This window comes from Seriola dumerili, unplaced genomic scaffold (assembly GCF_002260705.1).
Source record: "Seriola dumerili isolate Sdu_G_001 unplaced genomic scaffold, Sdu_1.0 BDQW01000068.1, whole genome shotgun sequence".
In the NCBI taxonomy this organism is placed as follows: Eukaryota; Metazoa; Chordata; class Actinopteri; order Carangiformes; family Carangidae; genus Seriola; species Seriola dumerili.
Window position 1 is genome coordinate 4,253,791 of NW_019174323.1, and position 15,700 is coordinate 4,269,490.

A 15,700-nucleotide genomic window follows, 5' to 3' on the forward strand; every position below is an offset into this window, starting at 1 on the left:
TCATTTCCCTGCCCATGTGTTCAGTGTTGACCTTTCTGTCTGTTTTGCCCCTGTGGAAAACTCCTCTTCACTAAAAAAAACAATAGAAAAAACAGCACACATCTCCCATCCTGTTGTTTATGTTGTTTGTTGATGTCTTTTTCGCGAAGGGTTTCTTAAAAAAGAATTTGAAGCAGACCCACTTTCATGGTTTAAAAGAGAGATTCTGTACTTATTTTGTACATGTATAATAAATCGAGATGTTTTTAATTATTTTGGGTGCTGAAATAAAGCATGTGAAGTGGTCTACTCAGTGGCGGAGTTTTCACTGTCCTGTTTTGCAACTGTTGTGAAACTGAAATCAGGTGGTAGGAGCTGGAAAGTATTCCACATACTGAAACTGCATTTCACATTCTTAGGAGACCCCAAGGAGACCCATGCATGTTCCATCTCTAGTATTGAAATATAATTAAAGTAGGTTGAGAAATCAACTGTTCCACAACAGTTGCACTTATTGTTTCTACTAAGCAGCAGTGAAAACAAGGCCAATATTTAAGACTCCAACCTGGCTCGTCTTACTCTCATAATTAGTGCAAATTATTGGCTCTGCAGCTCGTTTCCTTTAGAAATCAGGTCTAAAATCAGTGTAAATGTACCTGACAGCCAGAAATGTTAATGGGACATGTAACTGTGGCAGTTTCCATGTCTTGTTTTCATTTCCACACTCAAAAACAGGGAACTGCATTTGCATGAGAATCACTGTTCACTGTTAGCAGAAGAGGAGATGTGTGTCAAACTCAAACGCTGTGAAAACAGATGAAGATACACCAGCGACCTCTTCTGGACGTCTAGTGCGACAACAGCTGCTTTAAAGGGAAGTTTAACGCTGGATCACGGTTTGACATTTTCCGGGCTTCAGCGCTCACCTTTGGCCTCCACCCAAGATGTCACGACCTGAGAAAACACTACCATGATGCTCCCTTCATCTCTAGTTATTCAGTATGTCATAATAAAAAAGAAAAAGGTAAGTGAAAAAGGTAAGTGTTTGTTAATCATCTAGTGACCACTGTCCATTTGCCCCATTGTTTCCAGCTGGGAACAACTGAGATAGAGAAATACAGATAGAGGAAACACATTTTTATTCATATAAAAATGTGACAGACTGTTTATATAAAGACAAAAAAACAGCTTATATCTTCATCTTATCTGATGACCTCCAGTACTGCACCCATTGAAGTCAATTAGAAATAAAAAGTAAATGCAGTTCTACTTTGAAATGGTAAAACAAAGGTTTGGCAGCCTTGTCATTGAGCCTTGTTAAGTAAACCTCTGTCTTTATATGTTGTCTTCCATATGCACAGTATATCCCCCTCCTGTAGTAATGAGCTGTACAAAGCTTGCTCAAGCTGCCAAGCGTCTCTGAAATGTGAGTGTGAATGCCTTTTCCTTTCACTCCAATTACTCCTCCAACCAAGAGACTGACTACACGTCTAACATCTTAGGCTTAGTTAATAGACAGAACTGTGAATGAATGTATGTGGCTTTTAATATCTTTTATTAGTAGTGAAAGATGGTGGAATACAGAAAATCATAAACGTCAAATAACAATTTGGAAAACAGCACACTCTTCATTTATGTGAATGGGACCTAAAGAAGAAAAAACACAATTCCCCACTGCAAATATAGAGCAATATACTGACTGCATGAATGACACTTTATCCATCGTTGTTCTTATTTTCTGCAAAAAAGAAACAATGCAATTAGTCTGTGCTTTTTGAATGCTTTGGATCATCAAAAATAGAAAAAAAAAACTAAAAAAAAACAACAACAACAACAAAAAAAGAACCATAGAAGTCTAAATATAGACCCGAATGATGCATGAGTGTGTTTACCTGGGCAGTGTTTCACAGTAGGGATCACTATGAAAAAGCAAGAGTAAAATAAATAAGAATTGAATGACTTTGCAGGACTCTTAGTAACAATAACAGAAACAGGACGGGGATTGCTGGTGACGACGATAATAGATCTGTGAATAAATGGTGAGACTGAGTGGGTGAGGGTCTTACTGCTGAGCCATGATGAGGGGGACGGGGCTGTCATAGCGCGGTGGCGGAGCCCTCTCCAAAGTCCGGCTGTTGAACATGGGCAGCGTGGACAGAGGTGGAGGAGCACCTCGGTTTCCAGCCATGTTCCTCAGCTCATCGGTGTTATCGTGAATGGTGTAGTGGTGGTACAGCTGAATTCTGCAGCAAACAGAACGTCACGTACAGTATGTGTGTGATTTTTTCTACAACCTTTCTGTGTTAGATCAATGAGACTCAAATACACTCAAATCGTCTGAAAGTGTTGGTTGTCTGCTTCAACCATTAAGGTGACAGTTACTAATTGGTACTTTTCAGATACTTGATTTTTGACTTTAAAAAACACACAAATAGCTTAAAAAATAGAATGTATTAATAAAGATTTGTTATAAAGAGTTGTTCCTGCAACTTCCAACATAGTTTCATTTAAATAACTATACAATAACATTAATTAAAACTACCCAATCATCATCATCATCATCATCATGACCCTTCAGAATTATCTTTTGACCCATTGGCGGGGCCCAACCCCTTGATTGGGAACCACCTGACTAAGATACCTAACTATGTAAAGATAGTAAAATACAGTAAAATGCTGCTTACACATTATATAGGTATTAACCATCAAATAGTGCCATATATAATAGTATATCAGTCACAGGGACCATTTTACTGCAGAACCTTGAACCTTATAATATCTAAATATGATCTAAATACTTTTTCCACCATTGCTAATATGTATTAAGTTTGTCTTCAGTGTTGTGGTGATAATAACATTTATAAACGGGTGTTTAAAAGGCTGAAACAAAATGATGGCTGACTAATCTCTCATGTATGTTATTAATGCGAGTGGTGGAAGTATTCAGATGTTTCCTTTAAGTAAATGTACCAAAACAACAATGTAGAAATACTCTGTTCCACACTAAGATCAGAAGTAAAGGTACTCATTATGCAGAATGAAAAATGTTTTGTGTTAAATCTGGTAACAGCATCAGTCAGAGAGCAGTGGAAAACTCAATGTACTTACTGATTTGTCCTTGCATTCCTTTTTGCACTATAAAGTAAAAAAAGATTAAGGTGTCATGTTAGAAAAATGTAATTTGGCGAACTGAGCCTTTATGACAGTGATATTTTTCATTTACAAAACAGATACATACACTCCCTCTCTTCGGCCGTACATGATGTAGGCCAGCAGCAGACACAGGATGATGGCGAGGATCAGGGGCACAATCACTGTCACGATGTAGTCCGGGAAGTAGTCTCTGCTTGGGGGAGACTCAGGAGGGTCGAAGTCACCTCCATCCTCCAGTATCCCCGAGCCCATCGTGGGAGCAGGTGGAGTCGGCTCCTGCTTTTTCAGATCAAACTGCAGCAAGGAGAGAGAGAGGGGAGACGTCACAGTCTTTCTTCTGGTTATGTGAGACCCACAGCCGCAGATTATGGGACTCTTATTGGGCCATTGTGTTTCAACACTAAATCCTTACACAACCACAGCATGCTCATTCACATATATCATGTCTTGTATATTTATTTTCATTTAAAACAAATTCCCAAATGAACATCCAAGCGTCCCGTCAGGCCTCACCAGCTCCGTCTTGCACCAGGTGATACAGTTGCTGGGAATGCGGCAGAAGTTACAGCCTCCCGGGGACTTGACTCTGGCCCCTGCTGTGCACTGCTTCTGGTGCTCTGGTGTCAGGACCCTCAGGAGACAGTCTGAGAAATACTCCTCGGACCCCACCTTCACATACACGCTGACACAAAGCAGATTTGTTATTGTTATTGTTATTTCAAAGCTAAAACTTAAGAACACATTTGCACAAATCTCTCTGTTTACCCTTCAAAGTGTCCTGCGAGAGGGAGGGGAACTCTTCCGCCACGGTCAAGGGCGTTAGTTATATTAACAATTTCCAAGGCCTCTGTGTTCCACAGCTTCTGTAAATCCTGCTTTATCTCATCCTGAACAGAAGAGGGCAGCACCCTCTCAATCTCCCTCAGCTTGATGAAGAACTCGGCTTGATAGGGTAACATGTCCTCTGTGAGGGACAGCAGTGATGCACCACATGTTATCTGTAGTTCCCCTCATATATTCTCATTCATTATTGCCATCGCTGCACTTTGCATTTGTGATATCAGTGAAATCATACATACGTGCAGTGACTCTGATCACAAGTATGTGTCTGGCAGTTTCATAGCTCCGCTTGTTAACAGCATAGATCTGTCAGAAAAAGCATGAGAGTCAATTACCATCAAAGTTATCAGTTTTCCAATCCATCCCCAGATATTATCTCACTGTTGGTTTGTGATGAGTGTACATTTACTTCCCATCAACCTGCCTTGTCTGCTTCTGCATTGGTTACAGATTTCCTTCATTTCCCCAGAATGCCATAACCCTCTGTCATCCTCTGTGGGACTTTCACACACCATCTAATTCACATCTTTAAACCGTATAACATTTTTTTGAAAATAACTTTTAATAGTAAAATATTTATTGATTTACGGGTGTACACTGACTTTCAATGAAAGAGGCACAAAAAGAAGCTTTAATAATGTTTTGAGGGATTATAACTAAAGATTTGTCATTTATTAAAGTGCCCGTGTTAATTGTCATGTGTTTCAGGCACCTTGCAACTTGACACTTTGAAAAATGACAATGAGAAGACAGATTAATAGCTGAGTTTGTACTGAAAAAAGATACCATGCCTATGGGGTAAGGACAATTTAAATGATGCTAAACAAAGTCAAAAAATAATGCATAGAAAGTTGGCAAACATGAACCAAAATCAACCTGGAAAAGGCTGTAATTTGTCAATATGGTCAGTGTTTTGAATCATAGGTACAGCTATAATCTGTGGTAATGTAGCATGTTTTCAAGCTGTACTACATTCTCTTTGATTGAGACCAAAGGGACACTTGAGAAATTCCTATCTCTCATTCTTCAAAGATATGTTTCCTACTGAATTTTTAATGTTGGGTTCAAAATAGCAGCTCTAGAGAGAAAAACAAGCTTTTGTCTCTGAGGGTTTGACAACAAAAACTGACATTTGCCACTGATGTTTCAGATAGCTGCATATTTTTCAGATTCGCCTCCACTGTAGGGAAATCTTATCTATGTTGGGCCCATTATATTCAGAGACAGGAAAATGTGAGAATATATAACTAAACAGCAAAAATCGATGACTTCATACCTCAATTATATGTTTTCCTGCTGATGTTGGTGTGCCATAAAGGAAGCCATTATCATAGGGCTGTCTTTGGGTGAAGCGCAGCCATTCTGGGAGGTCTGGGTAATTCTGCCTGTTGCACTTAAAAATCATGGGGTCATCATACAAGCGCCCAGCTGTATAAGATACAAAAAAAGGGGCAGAGAAATAAACACATACAATGAGAAAATCTATACCTTGTAACTTTGTTTAATAATGAGAGAAGGGTGAATTAATGGTTGGGGTTCTTACCGTAGAGTTTTGACAAAGGTTCAAAGTCATTCTGGAAAGTCTCTCTCATCAGCTCATATGTAAATAACTTCCCAACAGGAGTGGAAACTTTGATCTCTGCATTGGCCCCAAACACACTGACAGCACAAACTGTGAAAAAAAAAAAAAAGCACCAAAAGATGCATCTGAATGGTCAAAAAATCATATCAAGAAAATCCTTAAACTTCACTTCAAAATGTAACAACACACACCCCCTGATAACAGCTTGGTCTATACAGTCCGTGACAGCTGAGGACCATATATTTACACTACAAACCACAGACCTGATACTACAGCAGGAAGAAGGCCTGCCAGTGTAGTCATATCGCATGAAGTTGAATGATTTTGGGAATAAACTTGCCTGTATAGAAGAAGACCCAGCTCCTGCAGCCTGCCATCTTGTTTTGGCTTTTGATTGACAGAGCCAAGCGGAGAGGGGCTTGGTCACAGCAAAAGACATGTCAGGGCTATTTTTGTTCCACTCACCTAATAACATCCGGGAGGGGTGTCTGTGAGTCTGTGAATGTGAGTTATTAAAATATGATGCTTTGTTATAGGCTAAACTACCAACAGTATGTACTGTCAGTCGATTAAATGGTTTATTGATTATTATATTATTCTAATAATGAGTCATTTTTGTTGTTAAATGCCACAAATTTAATCGTTTCCACTTCCATTTTCTGCTATTTCCTGGTAATTCTTTTAATAATTGTAATTTATCTTAAATAATTCTGAGGTTTAGGGTGCTGGTTGGACAAAACAAGTATTGTGAAGGTGTCTTTGGGCTGTGTGTAATTATGATAAGCATTTCTCAATATCTTTTGAACTTACAAAAAAAATGATCAGTAATTTGAGGATATAATCAGAAGATTAATCCATAATGGAAAATAATCATCAGTTGTAGACTTATTGGCCTATGGTTAAAAAGTAACAGTTGGTTGAGCTGTAGCTTAAACATTATTGCATCAATAATAATAATAATAATGATAACAGTATAACATTCACAGGGGACATTGTTCTACATTGAGTACCTTTACTTTCAATACTTAAAGTACATTTTTCTGATTATACAAACTTTTACTTGAGTAAAATTTTCAGTGTGGGACTTTTACTTGTAATGGAGTATTTTCACAGTATGGGATTAGTGCATTTAGTCAAGTAAAGTATCTGAATGCTTCCTCTGCCACTGGTAAAACTGCACTTGAGGGGGTGGTGGGTAACGTGTTGTGTCTGCAGATACCAGATAGCCACTATGAATGTATTTTTTAACTTCATATATCTAGGAAATCCTTTTACCCTCCATTTACTGTAAGTAAAAGTTAGTCTAATATACACAAACAATTATTTTATTCATTGACCTTTTTTAAACTTTCAATCACTGACTCACTTTGCTATGCTAAGGCCACAGTTACACACATTTTCATGAGGAAGCTAGATGGCACTACTGCCTTACTGAAAAGTGGTGTACATCCTGTTTGACAGCACCTCAGTCCTCTCCTGCTTATTCATCTAGTTATGTCCTTCAGACTAGACCCTCAACTGCTGTGAAATAAAGTTGCCAATACGATAAAAGGGACAGTGGATGACAGTTAAGTGAACATGAAACGAGGTCGCTCATGTTGTGTGAAACAGCTGCAGGAGTGTGTTGGCCTTGTGGGTGAATCGCGCCTCCGTAATAGTTTAAAAACCGAGATAGCAGTGGCTAGATTGAAAACAGCTCCCTCCTTAAAAGGGAAATGCTTTGTCTACGTTCAAAGATAATATTTAATGTATCTATCAGCACAGATGCAGAATGCGGGAAGCAACAATGTGGCTGCAAATAACGGATGTGTTATTGGCCAAGGAGGTTTGACGTGAGTGAAGTTTTACTGGGTCCTAATGCGAGTCGGTTAGCTTAGTAGCCACCGGTAGCCGCTAGCTCACTGTGGTTTTCCAGGGGGGTCTCCCAGGCAAACAGTAAATGTGATTCATAATAACAACAGTAATAGGGTTTCTGTTGGCCATTTATTATTTCTGTAGGAAACTGTATTTTTGTAGGTGATGAGGGGGCAGTTTGGTCAGGTTTGCATTTACTGCTACCACTTGAAATGACAGTTTATCCATTACAACTGTTTAACCATTGCTTTTAGTTTTTCCACCACATTTATTTATCTAACAGTTATAACGGTTGTTTCAGCCACTCATTTACTACTTTAGCCTTTTTCCTCATAACTTTTACCTTACAGTTATTAGCCTACTGTTGTTTGAACGCCTAATTTTATTTTCAAGCTAACAATCTGTTAACAAACTGTTAATCCATTACCCTTAAATGTTTTAACCATTAACCTTTCCTTTTTCTTCCAACATTTTCAGTTTTGCCATTAGCTAGCTGTTTCACCCAAATATCCACCACTTTTAACCGACAATTTCTGTTACTCCATTAGCTTCTCTAGCCTCTAGCTTTTTTTAAATTTATCTATTACTTTTAGTCTTTCTCCACTCTTCCCAATTAAATTGTAACCAGCTTTTTCAACAATTTATCCATTTAATATTTTTCCCAATTACTTTTAGCTAGTTAGCTCTTCCAACTGTTTATACATACCTCCCTGAACCCTTTAACGTTAAAAGAATCCATTTCTTTTCAACTGTTTAAACTTATTTGCTAGTTACCACATAATTCTACCTCTTCACAAGGACCCATCAGGCATTCTAAGTGGGCTCCAAAAGTCTGAGACCACTTTTCCACCTGAACAGGAAAAGTGGTCTCAGACTTTTGGAGCCCACTGTAAAGTACCTCTGGTAGGGAGTCACTGATCTACTGTCAGAAGTGAAACAGCCATCACTCACTACAACACAAGTTACAGTTAATGCACTTCTGCTAAGGATAATAAATTAGCATGGGCTGTTAGGCTGTTGTCAGCCTCTGTGAGTGTCTGGCACTAAGACCCAGTTGCTCCCTCCTCCATGCAGCAGCACTCTGCCGCTACGAGAGGAGGACCAGAAATCTGCAGCTCACAGAATGAAGAGATCAAAATGATGCTGTCTGTAAAAAGGGATTAAACGTAAGCAATCTGTCGTCAGCTGCGGCAAATCCGCGGTCATTACTGTTCTACTTTTCTGTGCAAATATTTTTAATGACTAATGCAATTATCTGTGAAGGTTAGGTTTTCATTGTGTAACTGCAAGCGAGCTAATGACAGATGCATCGTGCACACTTTCTCCGTAGCATTGGACGAGAATTGCAGCGGATGCAAGCAGGCCTTTAATGCGATCTGTTGTTTTTGTTTCTCCCCATCTGCCGGTTTAGTCTGGGCGCCACCTCGCAACTATCGGCTGCTGGTGGATAAAACAGATTTGCCACCGGGGGTTGAGAAAGGAGACATGCCGTCGCTGAGCATCCATTGCGACGCTTGACTGACCATGATGAAGACCGAATCCACATCCAAGAGCACCGGCTCTGGCTCTACGCTCAGGAGCCCATCCCCGCACAGGAACGCGTACGAGGCGGGGATGCAGGCCCTGAAGCCCGTCAAAGACAATGCTGCGAATGGGGACATGCAGGAGGGCCCCCGAGGGCGCAGGTACGGCTCCAACGTGCACCGTATCAAAAACATGTTCCAGCAGATGCAGACCACATCCCCAGCCGATGCAGAGGGAGAGGACGCCACCAGGAACGCCGACAAATCGGTGCGCCTCTCCCTCCCCAGAGCCGGGAGCCTGAACGAGAACGTGGACCACAGCGCGCTGTTGAAGCTCGGGTCCACCGTGTCTGAGCGCGTCAGCAAGTTCGACACCAAACCAGAAAACGGGCACCAGCGGGCCTCGTCGCCAAGCTACTCCAAGCTGCAGGAGACACGCCGCATCTTCGAGCAGCAGCAAGAGAAGCAACAGCAGGAGAAGCTGGCCACCACCAGAGTCCTACTGAAGACAGACAAGGCCTCAGGCTTCCAGGACGGCCGGTTGGACGTGGTGGCTCGTTTCAATGGCAGCACAGAGTCCCTGGACAGCCTGGACACCAGTGAGGCTGTGTCCCCTACAGTCAGCCAGCTCAGTGCTGTGTTTGAACGGGCAGCCGAGCTCCGGAACAACCTCCACCGCCTCTCCTCTACCCCACCGCTCCCCGCTCGAGGGGTCAGCGCCAAGGTGGGTGTGTTGAACTCCAAAATAATCACAAAGAGGGTTAGTGCCTTTGTAGCAGGCAGCCAGGAGGAAGAGCTAAGCTTTCAGAAAGGCCAAGAGGGCCCCAGGGGGAGGGTGACTCCCCCATCTGAAAGTATAAATGGGGGCCAAAGCGCCCTAACTACTGAACTTTCCAGTAATGTAGGAGAGCCAAATGAGCAGAGAGAAAAGACTGTTTCAGATGCAGGTGTTAAGGCCAAAGCTGAGCTCAAACCTGAGGAACACCCCGGGGCCAGTGAGCCTAGCAGCACATCACTGCAAGGTGACATCCACATCTCTGTGGAGAATGGAGAAGCTGCTGCTCAGAAGCAAAGCTCTCTAAAGGGAGGTGAGATGGCAAGGGATGCTGAGGAGGACGACGACAGGACTCTGAGAGACGACCAGTCGGGCCGAGACTCTGTGGATATCAGTACCTACAGCGCAGTGGGGGAGGACTTTGGAGGAAGCCAGGTGGACGAAGAGGAAGATGACGCCGATGACCGCTACGAGCCTGAGTCCAGCTGTGTGGAGATTGCTGGGCTGCCTGCAGAGGAGAGCCCGCCTGCTTCCAGGAAGATCCGCTTCAGCATGGATCCCATCAAGGTGAGGATATATGCTCTGGGAAAACACAGAATTAATATTAAAGATTGCAGGTAGAACATGAAGACACTATCTTTGAGACACTATCCTCAGAGACTTGCTTAATTGGGCTGAGGTGTTGATATCTGCTTAGTAGTAATGTCTGTATTCTGGTGTGTGTGTGTGTGAGTTTGATTTTTTTTTCATCCTGTGTGTTGTGAGGCCGGTTGGACTTGACCTTAAAGCTTATCTACTGTGGTACAGTCAGCCAGTGTCGCTGTCAGCTGTTTTAATGAACTCACTCAGCTTCTGCCGGTGTCAAAATGATGCTGACATTTTGATTTTACCCTGTTTCAACACGGGGCTTTGCACACTACTAACACCCTCCCTCCACAGTAGTTAATGCATGATCCTGCATTCCTACTGTGCAGCTGACATGGGCCCCTAAAGAGCTGCGATGTAGATACTTATCTGAAATTTGGTGGGAGCTACTTCAGTAAATAATTGCTGGGGGGGGGGGGGCAAAAAGGCCTGGATAATTAGCCCTGTTTTTAGAAAAGTGAATACTCTGCCATGGCCATGAAAGGTCGGTGGACAGTGTGTGAGGAGCTGAATGAGGAATGGAGTGTTTTTATGTGTGTGAGCGAGAGAGAGGAAGCGAGAAAGGAAACTGTGATCTCTTCTTGGACCAGTGAGATGAGAGAGGAGGAGAGACGAGGAGGAGGAGGAGGAGGTAGAGTTGATTTAAAGTGTCTCTCTGTGTCTGGGGGTGGTTTAATGATCCGTAGAAGAGCATCGGATCCTCTGCAGCTCAGTCTCGCTGCTCGGCTCTGCCTTGAGGTCTGAGGCACACAGAGACTAAAGTGAGCCCTGACACTGTACATCACAAACACATTCCCTCACACAGAAAACCATTTCAGTGACTAAGGGCTCCTGTCCCATATCATGACCACTCAAGTTGAAAGTTGCTCTTGCTCTCTTCTCATGGCTGCACATCAGCCAGCAGTGCCTTAGTCACTAGGCCTGATATTTCAAAATGCAAGAGTTTAAAAAAAATCAGATAATGAAAAATAGGTGGACATTAATAAACATAAACAGCTTCAGCAACAATCCCTCATAATTGGCTATAAAAGAGTTGTGACAAAGATCTGAACTAAGGCAATGTAATGCAGACCTGAGCAGTAAACTTTTGAGAGAAACTGTTCAACAATTTGGGAAAATGCCACTATTTGTTTTCTAGCTGAGAATTAGATGAGTAGACTGATAACACTCTTGTGTCTTTATGGTAAATAGGCCACAACCAGCGGCCAGCTAGGTTAGCTTTATAGCATAGCACAAAGACTGGAATTAAGGGTAACAAGTGGCCTGGCTCTGTACAAATGTAACTAAACCAACCTTCCAGAACCTCTAAAGCACCAAGCATATATCCCAAAATGTTGTACTGCTCCTTTAATATCTAACCACCTTAACTAAGATGATAGTGATGGTAAATATGGCATATTTGGAGCACTTGAAAGCTTGGTTTCAAAATGTCTACAATGAAATATTTGTGACTAAACATAGTGAATTCTATTATTAAGTTGCTATTCAAAAACACACTGATTGGTACATGGAACTATGTGACATCATGTTTTTCCAACAGAGCCAAACCGCCATAAACCATTGGATAATAGTGTGTTTATGTAGGTCCCAAATCCCTCATTGTAAGAATCTAATTGTGACAACTGGTTTTTAGAGCCTTTTATGGTTAATATGACAGTATGAAATTTAAAGTAGTAAACGCCACTGAAATGAAAGGCACCTTGTGGACAGTTGTTGGTCATAATGTGCCAACAAATGTTGCACTTAAGCTCAGTTCAGCTAAAGGCAGAGAAGAAGAAGGAGATTCCTAGACAATGTGACAATCGATGCGTGTTGCAAAATACATAAAGCCTTGCAAATGTTTTTATGAGGAAGGAAATGCATACAACACGTTGGTCAGGCATCAAGGGTACACATAATGTGTCTTGAGGAGAGACATAAACATGTATCCACAAGGAACCTTTAAATAATACCTCTACTTCTCGATAATATCTACAAGTAAAAACATAATTTTAAACTTGAATTTAAAAAAATAAGAAATGCAGCCTAAAAAACATACAACAATTACTATGGGAAATGTAATACTGACATATCTGTGATTAGCTATTGTTGAGCCCTAATATCCACACAATCTGGAGGAAACAAACTGTCTCCCCTCCTGCTGAAAAATCCCATGAATCCCATTTAAATCATGCCCTGAGCTTAGCATGCCCATCATGCAAGTGTAATACAGAAGGAAAAGGGAAAAACGGATTTCTGTCACATTATTTTATCCTCGTGAGATCAAAGATGGATAGCAGGAGGAAGCATTATGTATGGTGCCATAAAGAAGTCATAAAAAGCAGAATTTGGTTGTGACCCTACAGCCATCATCAGAGAATAACCTCCCACTGTGTCCTTTCACACTGTATCATTGTGGCCTTTGTTATGGAGATTGATGCAGGGGTGGATGAGAGTAAAAGACTGGGGTGGTGGTAGGGGGGTTGTTGAGGTCAAATGGGAGGGGCGTTATTATGCAGCTCAAATGTCATGCGACTGTATAACTGCCAGCTCTTAAGTCACAGTGTCAGTTTGTTTCTCTTCCAAACAGGAAGTGCCCATTTTTAGTGCATATTTCCCCTCTGTGCAGCTTTTGGCCACAGTTGAGTCTTGTTGTGGTGATGGCGGTTGGATGTCTGGGCGCATGTCTTTCTTTGTCCCTGTTTTACACTGAACGCTCCTCTCTGTATGTCTGTCTGTCTGTCTCTCTGTCTGTCTGTCCTCCCAAACTGGCAAAAATAGCAGTTCTGCTTCGGGTAGAGTTCACACTAGAGCCTTTGTTTGCTCCTCCTGACACTCTTTTTCTCGCTCCTTCTTTTCTCCTTTTCGCTCTTTGTCACCAGTCTCCTACTGTTAGTAAAAATAGCAGCATTGTTATCGTCACAGACTTGCCTCGCTTTTCAGGGGCTGCCTCCTTGTTGAACACAGGAAGTAGCCTCTCATGTCTTATTTATTTTTTTAGCGTGTTTGTTTTGGCTTCATTTTATATCACTCAGCATCAGCACACTGTAGTTCATGATGTAGTCTGCTGGCATGTAGTGATTTTTAATTATTTATCCTATTGTTGATAGAGAGCTTTTTTCAAAAAAAAAAGCGTAAGATAATCTCTACTGGATTTGCACTGTGTTCCCACCAAACTAAAAATAATCTGATTTATTTTTCATGCATCAGAATCACCTTGCTCCCTCATCACCTAGCCGACTCTTACACTTTTTTTACCCCCCTCTCAAAAATCAGCATCACAACACACACACACTTTCTCGTGGGTTTCTGCTGCCTACGCAACTCTGAACAGCAGTCCTGCCAGCCTGCTCAAAGAACACCTATGATTTTCTTTCGCACTATGTCATTAGCACAAACGATGACTGTTCTCATATTGTAATAAACTGAGGGTTTTTGAAATTTGACAAACATAGATGGAGGAATCGCATTTTTTAAGGCTGCTATCACATTACCAGAAATGCAACCTTTGGTGGTTTGTGTTCACCGCTCAGGTCAGCCGATGAGGGATCGCCTGGGGAGAGGTAATACATCACCATATGTCAAGGTATCCTCAAACTGTCTGTTACTTAGACTCAGCGGGCCTGCAGTATTTCATACAGTGCATTACTCACAGCCAGGAGGGGTGGGAGAGCAGACAGATTATCAGCAAGGTCACTCTGTCCCACTTCTCAGTCCTGCAGTGGTGGTGGGTTGCAAGCATTTTACGTGGTGTGCCCACTCGCTCAGGTTACTGCGACAAGTCACGTTATGCAGTGTGTTGCTCATGATGTCTGAGTGATGTTGTGTCTTGTCCAACCTGCCATCATGTTGTCAAGCGTAAAAAACAAAACAAAACAACAGGCGGTGGTTACAGTGATCTGTGAGGTTATGCCTGTATTGTATGGAACAGTGAAGATTTACAGGGATAAATTAAAGAAAAAGGCTGATGTTTTCTTACTGTCAACAAATCTAATCAAAAGATCTAAATGAGCAATATCAATACTTTGACATACTGATATGATACTTTCCCTATTTGTTGGGGATTTTCATATGCGGATTTATGCAAATTTAGTGCTCAAAATAAACTACAGATCCCATGTTCATGATAGTGAAGGAACATGTTATATAGTGCAACAGTGTCTCTCATTTATGAGTTTTTAATGATTAGGACAACAATGGAAGTCAATGGCAACTGTAATGTAAAGGGTTAAAAAATAAAATAATATGCAAAATAAAATGGAATAAGATTCCCTAGATCAGTGTACATGAATGTGAACTTGCTCATGTGCAAAACAGACAATGTAACGTGTAAATATATTTGAAATAAAATATATAGAAAATATAAAATGCTTTACCATGGCTGTAAAGTGACTGCTGAATGTGATCAAGTATAATAAGGAAATTACAATAGTAGTGTGCAGAATATTGATATGAATAACAACATAAATATTCATACAGTATTATGTGTAATATACCAAACTTATAAAATATGTAGTTATAAAGAGTCTGTATCCCTCCACATATTATAGTGCTATTCAGTTCTCTGTTGCTGACCTTATTCTCATGCTGCTGTGTCTATCCCCAGAGTCAGCGCTAAGCCTAAACATGACTGCTGACCAAAGACTGGCCTGCCAAAATAGATGGGCTCTGGTGGCATGCAACCGTTACCGTGACAAAGCTACCATATCCATTTTGTTGGCTGGGGGCGATGGCACCCAGGGCCACATCCTTATTTTCTGTCTGCATGTTGCACATCTGGGATCTGGATTAACCCCCCAATTTTAGGAGGATTTAGAAGCAATTACCTGCCACTTCTGGCCATGTTTAACCTGTGGTGGTTGGGAAAGCAATTAATGGTGGTGTCATTAAACTGTTCACAGGAAAAGTGCTTCTTTTGGTCTGCATATGCCTAACTTTGACAGCTTGATGAAGTATCACACAGGCATTCTGACCCTAAGAAAACATATATACAGAACAGCGAGGCACACATAGACAGTAGGAACAGCCATTTCACAGATCTCACATTATGCATGGTAATCACCTTAAATCACTTTGGCATTTAAGGTAGAAATGGAGAGTAGTAGTGAGGCTCACATGCCCGAAACTAGTTGAAATAATTGCAAGAATAGAATGGGTAATAAAAATTATGGAAAGTTGGGTGCTACAGTATGCGGAGAGACAGAGTGGAAGCGCTATTTCTGTTGTGAAAAACCAATGGCACCACCTCCACACATTCTATTGGCTGAATCCAAAATTAGATCTGTTTTTGGAGAGTTAAGAGGGAAAGAAACACAGTTGACATGCTGCTGTGGGATGTGGGGGGTGGGGTGGGATGGGATGTGGGGGGTG

At 41.5% G+C, this 15,700-nt stretch overlaps 2 protein-coding genes across 2 annotated transcripts in view; one reads left to right on the plus strand and one right to left on the minus strand.

Annotated features, from left to right (window-relative positions):
• Positions 1-1,177: 1,177 nt before the first annotated feature.
• LOC111220267 (alpha-sarcoglycan-like) lies at positions 1,178-5,941 on the minus strand. The gene is made up of 11 exons (XM_022743294.1): positions 5,895-5,941; positions 5,516-5,644; positions 5,249-5,400; positions 4,212-4,278; positions 3,898-4,096; positions 3,646-3,814; positions 3,218-3,426; positions 3,088-3,114; positions 2,046-2,222; positions 1,872-1,898; positions 1,178-1,717 (listed from the first exon to the last, which is right to left on the minus strand). The coding sequence occupies exons 1-11, from the start codon at positions 5,929-5,931 to the stop codon at positions 1,711-1,713; spliced, it is 1,200 nt and encodes a 399-aa protein (XP_022599015.1). The 5' UTR covers positions 5,932-5,941; the 3' UTR covers positions 1,178-1,710.
• Positions 5,942-8,501: 2,560 nt separating this feature from the next.
• Positions 8,502-15,700, plus strand: part of LOC111219883 (neurabin-2-like) — a 20,575-nt gene continuing 13,376 nt past the window's right edge. The window contains exons 1-2 of the mRNA XM_022742721.1: positions 8,502-8,574; positions 8,820-10,273. Coding sequence (XP_022598442.1) covers positions 8,933-10,273 — 1,341 coding nt within the window. The 5' untranslated portion in view covers positions 8,502-8,574; positions 8,820-8,932. The remainder of the gene's footprint in view (positions 8,575-8,819; positions 10,274-15,700) is intronic.

Coding starts and splice junctions, on each gene's coding strand:
- LOC111220267 (XM_022743294.1), bottom strand. CDS start 5,931: ATGGCAGGCTGCAGGAGCTGGGTCTTCTTCTATACAG. Junction 3,427..3,645: donor CCTGGTGCAAGACGGAGCTG/GTGAGGCCTGAC, acceptor TCCTTGCTGCAG/TTTGATCTGAAAAAGCAGGA. Junction 3,115..3,217: donor TACGGCCGAAGAGAGGGAGT/GTATGTATCTGT, acceptor TTTACTTTATAG/TGCAAAAAGGAATGCAAGGA.